Source organism: Psammomys obesus, unplaced genomic scaffold (genome assembly GCF_907164565.1).
Source record: "Psammomys obesus unplaced genomic scaffold, mPsaObe1.curated_primary_1811, whole genome shotgun sequence".
Classification (NCBI taxonomy): domain Eukaryota; kingdom Metazoa; phylum Chordata; class Mammalia; order Rodentia; family Muridae; genus Psammomys; species Psammomys obesus.
In genome coordinates, this window is record NW_026587216.1 from 970,414 (window position 1) to 983,347 (window position 12,934).

The following is a 12,934-nucleotide window of genomic DNA, read 5'->3' on the forward strand; positions in this document are numbered from 1 at the left end:
CAAAAAATGCACAAAATTTGCATGCTAAAACCAAAAATATATTTCAAATTAATATCTTACTAGTATAACAAAAATTAACTTTCTATGTATGGTAGTAGGCACCTTTGGAATGTATGGTAGTAGGCACCTTTAACCCCAGCAACCCAGGAAAGGAGCAAGCAAATGTATGAATAGGAGGCCAGTATGGTCTATAAAGTGAGTTCTAAGCCAGCCAGGGCTACATAGCAAGCCCCATCTCAAAACAAAACAAACCTCTCTACAGAAAAGATTTCAGTCATACAAATGTTTTCCTAGCTGGGCTAATTTTTTTCAAATAATTATAAATGATGAATTACCTGCAAAACTTTTCCTACAGAAATGAAATACTGAAGCTACTACTTCTATTTCCTAATGGCCAAATGTCACTGGGTAAATGCTTAACTGTTTTATAGCGGAGTGAGAGATCTCAAAATTTTGAAGCAACACTCTGTGTTTAAATACTTTTTAACGTGTTTGATATTCACATCCTAAAACACAAATAAGGCCAGTGTGATTTCATGACTGGATCATTAATCCTTTTATTTCTGCATCATTCAGAATTTCATGCCCCATGAAAGACACTGTGGTCTGACGTCAGTCGCTAGCTATTTGGATACTCCGTCACAAGCAGGGTGACCTTTCAGAGCTGTGTGTGATAATGAGCCAGGTTTTCCAGTGACTGGCTGGCTTCCTAGGAGGCACCATGAACTCCTTCAGGGGGACTGCTGAAGGTCACTGCTGCGGAGCATAAACAGCTCCCTTTGACTTGCACAAGTTCCCATCCACTCCCAGAAACAAATGCGTGAGATGCAGAGTGCTTTCGTCTGGATCACAGTCTGATGAAGAAACTCGGGGCACAGTTCTCAGTCTCCTGGGTCAATTAGAAATTTGAGGATTCTCTGTATTGTCACTGATAAGCATTAAGTAAACTTCCCATGCACCAGATAATTAAATGGAAGTTTCCATAATGAACACACAGTCACCACATACTTTTGGCTTAGGCATGTCGTTGGCATTAAGCAGCAGTTTCCTTTAACCGTCACAACAACCCTAACGGGTAGATAGCGCTATCTCTCTTTTACACACAGGAAACGGGGGCACAGACTGTCAGGGTGTTTTGTGTTATAGGACTTCATAATCGCATGAAATCCAACCACAATGGCATGGGCGCTGCTGGGGACATTGTGTTGGTGACTGAAGAACTCCCGCTACTGTTCCCTCAAACAAAGCCAGTGAGGAGGGGTTTCTACAAAATTTTGGGAGTCCAACCTCCCTAGATTTCATAACCAGGATTAAATTTTTTTTTTCTGAGTCCTGGAAGATTCTGTTATAATACGCGAAAGCAGCGTTTGTTTGTTTGTTTGTTTGTTTTTTATATAATTTTTTTTCTTTAAAAAAGAATGTTTAGCTGCACTACAACTGACCCTTGTTCAAGAACTCTAAAGAACTCTCTTTTTGTCATAGGTCCTGGCCAGCCTGAGAACTGTAAGGAACAACTTTGCTGCATTAACTAATTTGCAAGATCGAGCACCCAGCAAGTAAGCTACCCTCTCCCCCGTCCTCCACTGAACCTTTAGTGTGTTCTCAGCTTGAGCTGAATGCAATACAATACATGAGACATCTTTGAGTCATCTTCACTGTCCAGCTGTGGGGCCGATGTCATGCAGTGTCCACTTCATTTTCTACAATTACTCTCTAGTGACATTCCGGTTTGAAATAAAGAAGTGGGAAAAGTAAACTCGGTGATCCCATCTGTCAGAAAGAGCCCAGGAGGATAGGCCCTCTGTTGTTTAACACTCACAGGTTCTACTTGGTTTGGAAATTATCCATTTGTCATGTGTTCACATGTGTATTCCCAGTTACCTTCCTAATACAGAGTAAACATCCTGCGGGCACTGCAAATAGTCAAGAGGTAGTAAGACATTTGCACCCCAGGGCCGTGCTCTGAGGAATCCATTTCTCGCCAATGGCGTTTTCAGTGCAGCCTGGCCAGCTGTACCATGTCATACTGACCTCAGAAGCAACTTGGGCTTTTGGTACCATATCAGGAACAGTCACCTCACTTTCGTAAAAGTCTCAGCTCAGAAGGAAAGATGAAGCCGTGGCTTGCCACTCTCAAATGTGTCCGTTGCGAATTTCGTCTAAGAAATCCAGTTCTTTATCTTTTAAGTTTCCCTCAGATGCTGTCACCCAGGGAGCAGCATTTAAACTCGTGACAGTTGATCTGACAGGCACGAGGGCATCACACTGACCCTCGTGTCCATTCTCAGCATAGACCAAGCAGGCATTTTCAACGGATTTGCACGGACAGAGCAGATTTAAACAGGAAGAAGGAAGATAGAAACTCAGAACTAACCCCGGAACATCCATCTAGCTTGGCCCAGGGTAACTGATCCCTCTAGAGCCATGGCTCTCAGCTGTCCTAATGTTGCCACCTTTTGATACAGTTCCTCATCTTGTTATTCCCTAACTATAGAATTGTTTTCCTTACTTATTCATACTTGTACTTTGTTATATTAGGAACCTTAGTGCAAATAATTTTTAGATATAGAGGGTTTTGCCAGAGGCTTGTGACCCACAGGTTGAGAACCACCTCTCTGGAGGGCTCAGCATTTGCCTACTGGGCACCACTGGAACATTTCAAAGTTCATCATCACACTTAAAGGGGAGAATGTGCTTTTTTTTTTACTTTCTTTAGGAAACGACTTGAGTGAGAACGTGCCCTAAGCTTGGCTGCAGGTGTGGTAACCTGAACTCATCGCTGACATGTTTAAAGCCCACTGATAGTTTCTATCACTGCCATCAACATATATATATATATATATATTCCCAGAAGGGAGGTTTGGCTCATTCTTCCCTAAATGATGCACCAATGTCCTCAGGGATCTAATGGTCAATGTTTATGCATTATTGTTACTCTTTGGGGCCCCAGGTTCCCACATGTAAGCCAGAGAACTGATCCTAGGAAAAGATAAATACTAACAAGGCGACGATTTGGCTTTCTAAAATTACAGAGAGGCCTAATGTCTTCATTCGGTATTCCCACGCCAAGGGAGCACTTTCTACATTCTTACAGAACAAGAACTGAAAAGTTTTGTCAACATATGAGTTATCTGAGTAAAGTCTGGTCTACAGCAGTACCACGCTGGGCATGCCCTGCCGTGTGCGTGCGTAACACACCTCAGCAAGACACAGACCAGAGCAGCCGTCCGAAAGATTTCTAAAGTGAAGCACTTGCCAAGTTCACATCTCCAGTCACATGCAAAACTTAAGTACAAAACTGGCGCCAATAAACTTAAGAACAGCGGTGCAACTGGGAGGCTGAGTGGAACCAGTCAAAGCCAACATCATGTTAAGATGGCTTTTCCCAGGTGTCCTGCAGCTCAGGTGGGAGACATGGCCTTCCAGCAGGTCAGTGTAAAGGGCTAAGCACACACACACACACACAATGAACTCACCTGCCTCGAAGCTGGTCATAAGGATTAAGTGAGATAACTCATTTAAAGTACAAGTTTAACTCATTTAACAAGATAACTCAGTTAACAAGATAACTCATTTACAGCACAAGTTCTAGCCCACAGCAAGGACTTAGTAAGTGTTAACCACTAGAAAACAAACAAACAAAGCATGTATGTGCACACACATGCACATACATGAAAAAGGCCTTGGATGTTTTGCAGAGAGATACTCTCTCAACTGAGTATCTGTTTCTTGAAGGCTGTTTAAAGATCTCTGGCCTGTGTGGGCTGCCAGTGATAGCAAATAACTTTAAATTTAAAATAACATATCTCCTCTACTTGCAGCGTACTTTAAAGGAGTCATTCACTCCTGGCAGTGTACAAGAAATCATGAGACTAGAAGCCAGAGCTAAGTTTCTAATCCTGCACCAGGGAAAGCTATTATAAACTGACCACATTTTTATATTCAGAAAGTCTGTCTTCTTCTCCATACCCTGTCTTAATTGAGTACAGCCAGCCAGTAAGAATGCCCCCTCCTGGCACATCCTATGATGTTTCCGTTTAATCCAGTGCCCATCGCTTTCCTAGAGTCCAACCACGAGATTTAGGTTGACATTTTTCTTTTCTCCCTCACTTTTCCCCTCAGTAGTCTGAACTACAGTGAAGGTGCATCCAAGAGCTTTACTGGCTAAGCCGAATGTGCCTTTATGTTCATCTCCTAACTCAAACAACTCTTTGGATTAGCATGCATATTCAAAACAACTTAGGTTACTGAAGTCGAAAGAGCACCATGCATTTATCACTTCGCGTTTTCTCTCTTTGTCAGGCGATCACCCATGTGCAACCAACCATCCATCAACAAAGCCACCATCACAGGTAAGAGAAAAACTGGAGTTTCTTTCTTCCTGTCTGGGAAGAAATCCTGTGCACTGATCCTTAGCCCTATGCCCTGTTCCTAACACCCATGTTATGCTGTGATTCTAAAATTTTAAAGAAACGAATGTTTCCCTTTTTATGTTTCCTTGTTGTCATTGTCTGCCAATGTGGTCCTCAACCTTCCTGATGCTGCAACCCTTTAACAGAGTTCCTCATATTATAGTGAACCCCCACCAGAAGATTATTTTTTTTGTTACTTCATAACTATAATTTTTCTACTGTTTGAATCATAATGTAAGCATCTGATATACAGGATATCTGATATGTGATCCCTGTGAAAGGCTCTTTAGACCTCCAAAGGTGTCAGGACCCACAGGCTGAGGACCACTCTCTCCCATGGTTTGCATTTGTGCTGTTCCTTGGGAAATATTTCCTGATTACCATGTTTTTACAGAGGCCAGTGTGTTTGGGCTTGACTTAGCATCACTGTAGACACTTGAATTTGGAGAGGTTGCATTACTGGTACAGTGTTATCTTTGTTGCCATGTTAGCTGCTCAGTATTGTCTCAGTGCAACGTAGATTAGTCAAGGTGGAAGAGTAAAGCTAGACGGAGCGGAACATGCCTTCAACCCTCACACTTGGAGAACTAGGGGAGGAGGATTGCAAATTTGGACCAGCCTGAGCTACTACATAGCAAGTTTGGGGTTATTCCAAACACCATCGTTAGAACTGTCTCAAAACCAAACAAACAACAACAACAAAAAAAAAAAAAAACAGAAAAAAGAAAAACTGAGTCTGGCAAGAAGGGTTAGCAGGTAAAGATGATTCTTTCGAAGCCTATGATCTGAGTTCAATGCCAGTACTCTTGTGGTAGAAACAGAACTCTCACAAGTTGACTTCTGACCTCCACAGGTGTGCCATGGCACATACACAGCAGCATACATGCACACACAAAATAAATATGCGAATGTTTAAAAATGTAAAAAAGCCAGACAGTGGTGACACGCACCTTTAGTCCCAGCACTCTAGAGGCAGAGGCAGGCAGACCTCCATGAGTTCGAGACCAGCTTGGTCTACAGAGTGAGTTCCAGGACAGACAAAGATACGCACAGAGAAACCCTGTCTCACCACCCCCCAAAAAGCAAAAAGATGCATTCCTTATTAACTAATGCCCAGTTTTTGCACAAAAAAATTATTACTATTCCATTAGTTCTCTTTGGAATTCAGAAAGCTGAGAACAAGTTAAAAGTTAGTGTAAGATATATATATATATATATATATATATATATATATATATATATATATAGAGAGAGAGAGAGAGAGAGAGAGAGAGAGAGAGAGATGTACATATAAATATACAATATATAATATATACATTGATATATATATATATATATATATATATATATATATATGAACTGGACCCAAGACTCGGGAAATGGCTTAGTGTCTAAAGGGATTGTCAAACAAGCAGGAGAACGCCAGCATTTGCTGAAGACTGAGTGTGGCACTGAACACCTGTAATTCCAGTGCTGGGAAGGTGAACGAGGGCGATGTCTGGGGCTCACTGGCCAGCCAGCCCAGCTGAATCAGGAAGCGCTGGGTCCCAGTGAGATTCTATGAAAAAAATATCCGATGGAGGGTGATTAAGAGAGACACTAGGCTTGGGTATCTAGTCTTCATATGCACATATATCTAAACACACATGTATGTTCATATGAACACACACACACACACCAGAAAAAGACCCACAGATATTTGGGGAAAACAATACAAAGGAAGTAAAGGAGATAGAAGAGTACTTCTCCCAATCCTATTAGTCCGTTTTAAACAGGAGTCTTGATCTCAACTGAACCAAATCCAGAATGATCTCATTTTGCCGAACTTGAGGCCAAATTGAGCTCATGTAATTGTTTCTTGAAACCCCAATTGATTCATTAAAATAATTGCCTGGAAAAGAAAAACCATGATTTCTAAAATTATTACCAGAAGAAAATTAGCATATTCTCCAAGCTAGACCAATTTTTTGGTTCAAGTGTCCTCTTTAAACCCCAGCCCATAATATGAGAAGGAGGCCCTTAAATGGCTTTCAGTGAATATGCTTTGTGGAAAATCGGCTGTGTCCTGACCAGTGTGCTGGTTCTATCTGTCGTCACCACACTGCAGATCATTCTGAAGTAGTGGTTAACCTTGTTTTCTTTCTTGAACGTCCCATCAAGTGGGAGTCACATTTTAATAACTATTAAGGTGTCGGTTCTCTCTCCTGAGTATGCTTATGATGATGTCACACCTTACTGTTTTAACACGAGCTTGGTTCACCACTTTGGGTCTTGCTCTTCATCAAGAGATGAGTAGTAAAAGTGCCTACCTACTAAAGTTAATTCTCCGAGGAACAAATTGTTTTTCTGTTTGTTTGGGTTTGGGTTTCTGTTTTTGTTTGTGTAAAAGCCCAGATTCAATATAAGTAGGCCAAAACAAGGATGGAAGTAAGGAACGGGTCCCTGTTTTCTATGCAGCTTCCTGAAGATGGTGAGGGGTGGACAGGCATACTTTGTGATCACTTTGACGTCGTTCCTAGTGAGTAAAACTCCATGGAACCTGAAGACGCTGCTCAGATACTCAGTGCACCGCTCTGGAAAGGTGCCTCCTTCCCCCCAACCCTTGCATAACAGGCAACGTCATAGTTGGGGTTAGAGTAGAATGCAATGCTCTTTCGGTCTCTGAGTGTATGTGCAACGACCTTATGACTGACATCCTCCCCCAGAGCAGTTTATTACACCAGGACCATGATATGTGTCCAACAAGGAAAGTGTAGTCTCCAAGTGGTCAGGCACATATCCCCCTCCCTTGAGCCACGTGACTAGTGCCCAAACCAAACTCACGGCATAGCGGTTTCACTTAAGGTCCCAGAACTGGTCATAACAAGTGGAGAAGTTCATGATATGTCTCTGCAGTTTTTTAACATAACACTGACACTCAGGAGAGGAAATCATTATCTCCCGGGATTAGGCAATTATGATGAATAAGGGCACGTTTGTACCTACCAGTTTGTGACCCAGGGCCCTACAAAAGTTCTAGAATGGGAAACTGGTTAGCTGTCATTAACTTCTTAGAGCACCTGAGCCGTTACAGACGGCAATAGGAAATCCCAGACTGAAGAATGGAGTCATGTTTGTTTCCCCGGCTTTGCGAACCAAGGAGGGAACATGGGGAGGGGAAATTCTATTTTTTTTTTCAGTAACTCTAGAGATGCAAGCGCTTAAAACCTAAAAGCTAACAACAACACAATAATGATAGTGGTGTTGAGACTTTGATACCTGGCTGTCCGAGACTTGAGATACCCAGAAAAAATTGCAGGTCCCTAGAGGCTTGCCTGCCTAATGTTAAAACCTGTCTGTCCTTGCAATGAAGTCCTGGGAGGGTAGTGGGGGTGGGGGTGGGGGGGGAGAGGGTTGTTTGTTTGTTTGTTTTGTTTAAATCAGTGAGGATAACTGTCTTCTTGGAAATTTTGTTTTAAATTTGGAGTAACAGTGAAGCCTTGCGGATGTTAGGCTTAGACTAGCTAAGAAAACCACTGTTTGCACAGCCCACTACCACTGTGGCCCTAGAATTAAGCAGAGTAGGTATTTTATCTGTCCAAAGCAGTTTCCAGCCCTGAGTGAGATTTTGTGCCTTTTCTCTGATTCAGTACCCTCATCTGTAAAGGGGCCACCCTGTGCCCTATGGATATGAGTCAAATGTATTAGTTTTCTTTGCTAGGCTGGCCCCTCACAGAGTCAGCACTTGGTAAATCTTTTCAAGTTTTGTTTCTAGAGTCCACCCTGAACACAGAACCAGGTATGACTACTGGATATTTTACCCAGTACCACACATTGGGATATTCATTTATAAATCACATGATTTATTTTTCGAAGTTCTGGAGACTGGAGTCTGAGATGGGGTGCCAGCAGGGTTGCATTCAGTTGAACGTTGTCTTCCTGGTTGTAGAATACTGTCTAATCAATATTGCTCTCACCGTGGGACAGGGTCCCTTAATAAAAGCAACATTTCCATCCACAAGGCTCTATCCTCATGATCTGATTCTTACCCAAAGGCCTCACTGGGGCTTAGGACTTCAATCTGAACATTAGGGCCACATTCACCTATTCAGTCCACAGTGAGGAGTAGCCTGAAGAACAAAATATGAAAGAAGAAAGGGAAAAGGAGGAAGACAAGCCTGTGGGATGCTAAAGGAAAATGGGCAGATAGTCTACAAAAGGGCCCAAACATGTCAGTACACATCTTGCATCTGCCAAGATGGGGCCTTTTGTTGCCCCAGCTCTGCCCTTTGTCCTCTCAGTGCCCTGCTGGCACAATCAGTGCCCAGATCATGAGCTGGGGTGACTTCTAAAGCAGATTTTTGTTCAAAGCCTAAGAACTTACTTTTGATTTATAGCTCCTTAACGGAAACTTCCACAGACTACCTCGTGTTCAAAAACGATGTAAGAAACTTAGGTGGCTATGTCTTCCATGCCACACTTTCTGAGGATTTCTCTTCTAAAAATTTTAACACCCCCAAGGTGTTAGCATTAAAGCCAATGAAAAGTTTAATTTCACGTCACCATAGTTAAAACTTCATAATAACCTTCCAGCCACTATATCCACTTAGGAGAGGTCAGCACATGCATCTTCCATAATCTGACAGTCCTTACCGAGAGAGCTTTTGGAGGACATTTACAAAAGAGACTTACTGCTAACTGGCTATGCTGCCCTTTAGCATGGCACACCACTAGACTTGAAGCGTTTGGAGGCTGAGTGAGAAGCCCAACTCTCTTTGGCTTTATTTTCTAATTAGAGAATGGAGATATGCGCACCTGGCATCCAGAATTGGTGCAAGAATGCAAGCAGATAATTTAGACAAAGGGTAAAGCTGGCTCGGCAGGCTGTTAAGTGTCCAAACATCCCATTTGCTCCCAATACCTGTTTTCACCCCGGGAGAGTGCAGGTTGCACAGGACTGCAATGGTCTTCTTTCATTTCTCACTCTGTGCATCTCAGTGACGAGTTTGTTCCCATGCACTAATGGCCACACATTTTCTGTGCTCCTATCACTTAAAGGAAGGACCCACAAAGGTCCTGAGCCAGTGACTTACGTCAGAAGTGAAGAGGATGTCGGGCCACTGGAGGGCAGAAGAGAGGCATAAATGCCCATAAAAACTCTGACTCTGGCGGGGACCAAGGGTGCTTGTTTTTTTTTTTTTTTTTTTTTTTTTTGGAGCAAAGAAGTCGTGATGAGGGCACAAAAAGTATGTTTGAGTATTTGGTTCATTTTTAAACAATGTTAAGAAATGTACTTTGCAGCCGTCTCACAGAACCGTGTCACTTTCAAGAACCCTCTTGCTAGGTTTCTTCTTCATCTTGCTATTTTCATCCTCTTTAACCTAATCATATTCAATTGAGATTTTTTTTTTTTTTGCATGGAGGAATAACTCAGAGAAAATCTATTTAGGTGTCTTTATTGGAAAGATGAGAAAAAAAATCTGAGGCCACTGAGAGAAAACGCTACTTTCTGGCTGAGCTGGGAATAAACCTGTGTCCTTTCTCTGAGTCCAAGGTCCCATCTGCATCCACAAAATAAAGTAATCCATTAGAATAAGTAGCCTTAGGTTACAGAAATGTCTGCTTTAAAGGAACCACAGGGGCTATGAAAGAGAATGTTAATTTCTGAGTAATGGGTAGCTTTAGACCATATATTCACCTGAACTTAAAAATGACAAAATATATTGGCCAAATTTCTCACTCGAAATGTTTTCAAAGTCAGGGATATTTGAATTGCATCTAGTAGTCAGCCTAAAGGTGGGGAGATAGCTAGCCTAAAACAACGGGATGGTGATCTTGTTTCTAAGATCATACATCAAGACAGCACAACCAGCAGGGTTTCCTCTTGTATTCCTACAGAGGGGACAAGCACAGAGCAATGCTTCACTTTGAGTTATTTTAACCTGGATACTCTTGATTCCATTAGGAAAAGTCTGTTTATTCTAAATAGAATTCTGTCAGTCACGAAGCAGAGAACTAAAAAGTAAACTATCCAAATACTTAGCTGGTCAAAACATAGTGAGAAGAAACTTAATCCTCTGTGGTCACTGTTCTGAAGCACAAAGCAAAACTCAGGTTCCATCCATTGGGTGGTAACACAGCCAACCAAGGTATTTAACAAAACAGTGGTTTCTGTGAGAATGTGGGCTGCCTGTTTAAATGCTTTCAGCTTACCAAAGAAAAGGAACCAAGCAGTTGTTGATGATCGTAGTAACGGCTTAGATCGTCTTTCTTAGCCTGCGTGTCTCATGCACGTGTGTGAGAAAATGAGTAGCATATATTATTCGTATGAAATACAGTATATATTATATGCGTATGTGATAAAAAAAATTAAGATAGGGAGAGCGATGGTGGCACATTCTTCAAGAAATGAAAGAGATCTATGAGTGAGAGATGCGTGAGTCCAGAGAAGACAACGAACTGTGATGTGTGTGTTAAGTCAGTGTGTAAGGACCTCAGTAGAGCAAGCCATGGTCAGAGAAACCCACCCCTTCATCACTAGCTGTGTTGTAACACCTTTTTAAATGTTCCTTTAGTAAGAGAAAATCTCATGGCAGAGCACCAGTCGCTATAGAGAAGGAGTGCTCAGTGGGATCTTTCTGGGCATGGAAATGCTGCTGATGACGTATGCTTAATAACTTTAATAACTCTTTAATAAAGAGTTATGTGTTCGTGATTGTGTATGGGTTGTTTTCAGGCCTTTTCTTTTATACTTGATACATATAATGATGCCTAGGTATTCTGATTTTTTTTTTAAAGTTAAAAGAGCTAATGTTCATGAAAACCCCCTTCTCTCTAATAAAAAGACTTCTCTGGGGAAAATGAAAATATTTGTCTGACTACATGAAAGTGTGACTATTTTATTAGCTGAACTTACTAGAACAGTAAAAGGCTATGTTCTTCCATTACATATTGCTTGCTTTATGGCTTGCGTTGCCGTCTCCTGCTTTTATTTGAACAATCGAGTTATACAAACATACATAAAGCATAGCTTTTCCACCAGGAATTGGTTGAAGCTGCACTTGAATTTACAAACAGCCAAGGCAAATGACACTCGACTCAATTGTGTATGGTTTGAATCTGATTTGGATACTTGGTTATAACTTTAGTTGAAGGAATGGGATGGTGCTTAAGATTCATTTAGTTGGCAAAGTCAGAGGTCAAAGGCAATGGTTGAGTCCTGAGGTCTGAAACCGGTTTTCCCCTTCCTAACTACAGATTTTCAGTTGATTTACTTAAATTCTTTAGGCCTTTGTCACTTCTCCGTTTAATCCTAGGTTAGAGATGAGTATAATGTTTCATACCCGGTATGTATTCAGAGTAGGTTGGTATTGTTCACCCAGTCAATGGGCAATCTCATCTTCTAGCCCTTCTGAATCATGGGAAACACTGAGGAAAATCTAACTGCCAGTTTTAAGGAATTCACGATCTAAGAGGGAAGGCAGAATGGGTGAGGCTGACATGCAAACCTGGGCGCCTCTGGACTGGGATGCGGGGTGGGGGTTGCTCCTCGGATAAACAATCAACACACACAGGCCTGATCATCACCACTGTGCAGAAGAAAAGAATGTGGTGAGCGCACGTGGTAGCACACACCTTTATTCCAGCACTCAGCAAAAAGCAGGCAGATCTCCACGAGGTGGAAGCCCGCACTGCCTACACAGGGAGTCCCAGACTAGTGAGAGGAGTTAGGGCAAGGGTGAGATATGGAAGCGTGAGCAGAGCACAGGGAACTGAAAAGGACAGTTAAAAGTGCACGTTAGCATGTAAATGTGAGGCTCCAAAGGTAGACCAGCACACCCCAATCGGAGATCAGCATTGATATCATGATATGTGGAATAGAAAATGATCAATAATTTCTTTGATTATCCTTGTGTCGCTCGCAGTTGGAACCGGAGTCTCCTGTAAGCTGGCCATGTCTTAATTACTTGACTGCATTCCCATCCCCAATGACATCATTTTTTTTTCCTTACATGATTGTGTGGTTCTGAAGGTCAAATTCAGTGCTATCAATAAATTTTCCATATGTGTAACATAGAAGAATAACCTATGTACTTGGGGATGGTAACTGGAAACAGTGTGGGCCACATACATGATAATGATAATGTCCCTTTACCCAAGGTGGTTGATGAGGAACAGAAGTTGTGGAACAGAGCAGTAGCCGTGTTCGGAGACTGATTATTATGGGAAAGGGAGGAAGCTATTTAAAAGAATGAAATCACATAGAAAGAAATCAGTCATAGCATTGCAAGTATGTAGAGGTTTTTAAATATCCCAAATGTTAAATAACATTGAAATTCTTGTTAGGAAAGGCTTTTTAAAAAAATGATTTATGAGAAAAAGATAAAAATTTAGAAAAATTCTTTTATTCTGACAAGCACCTTTTAGTTGGTTTCAGTTGAAGGCACTAGATGTTAACAAGGAATTGCCAGGCCCAGAGAGACCCCCACTATAAATAATCTAATGACGAACTTCAGTGGTTCTTGGGCCTCAGCCGGCAGCCT

General features: G+C 41.8%; 1 protein-coding gene across 2 annotated transcripts in view; it reads left to right on the top strand.

Annotated features, from left to right (window-relative positions):
* Pde4d (phosphodiesterase 4D) overlaps positions 1-12,934 on the top strand; it is a 678,798-nt gene that overhangs the window by 504,658 nt on the left and 161,206 nt on the right. For both annotated transcript variants that reach the window (XM_055603448.1, XM_055603449.1), the window contains exons 4-5: positions 1,483-1,556; positions 4,303-4,352. In XM_055603448.1, the coding sequence (XP_055459423.1) occupies positions 1,483-1,556; positions 4,303-4,352 (124 nt within the window). The remainder of the gene's footprint in view (positions 1-1,482; positions 1,557-4,302; positions 4,353-12,934) is intronic.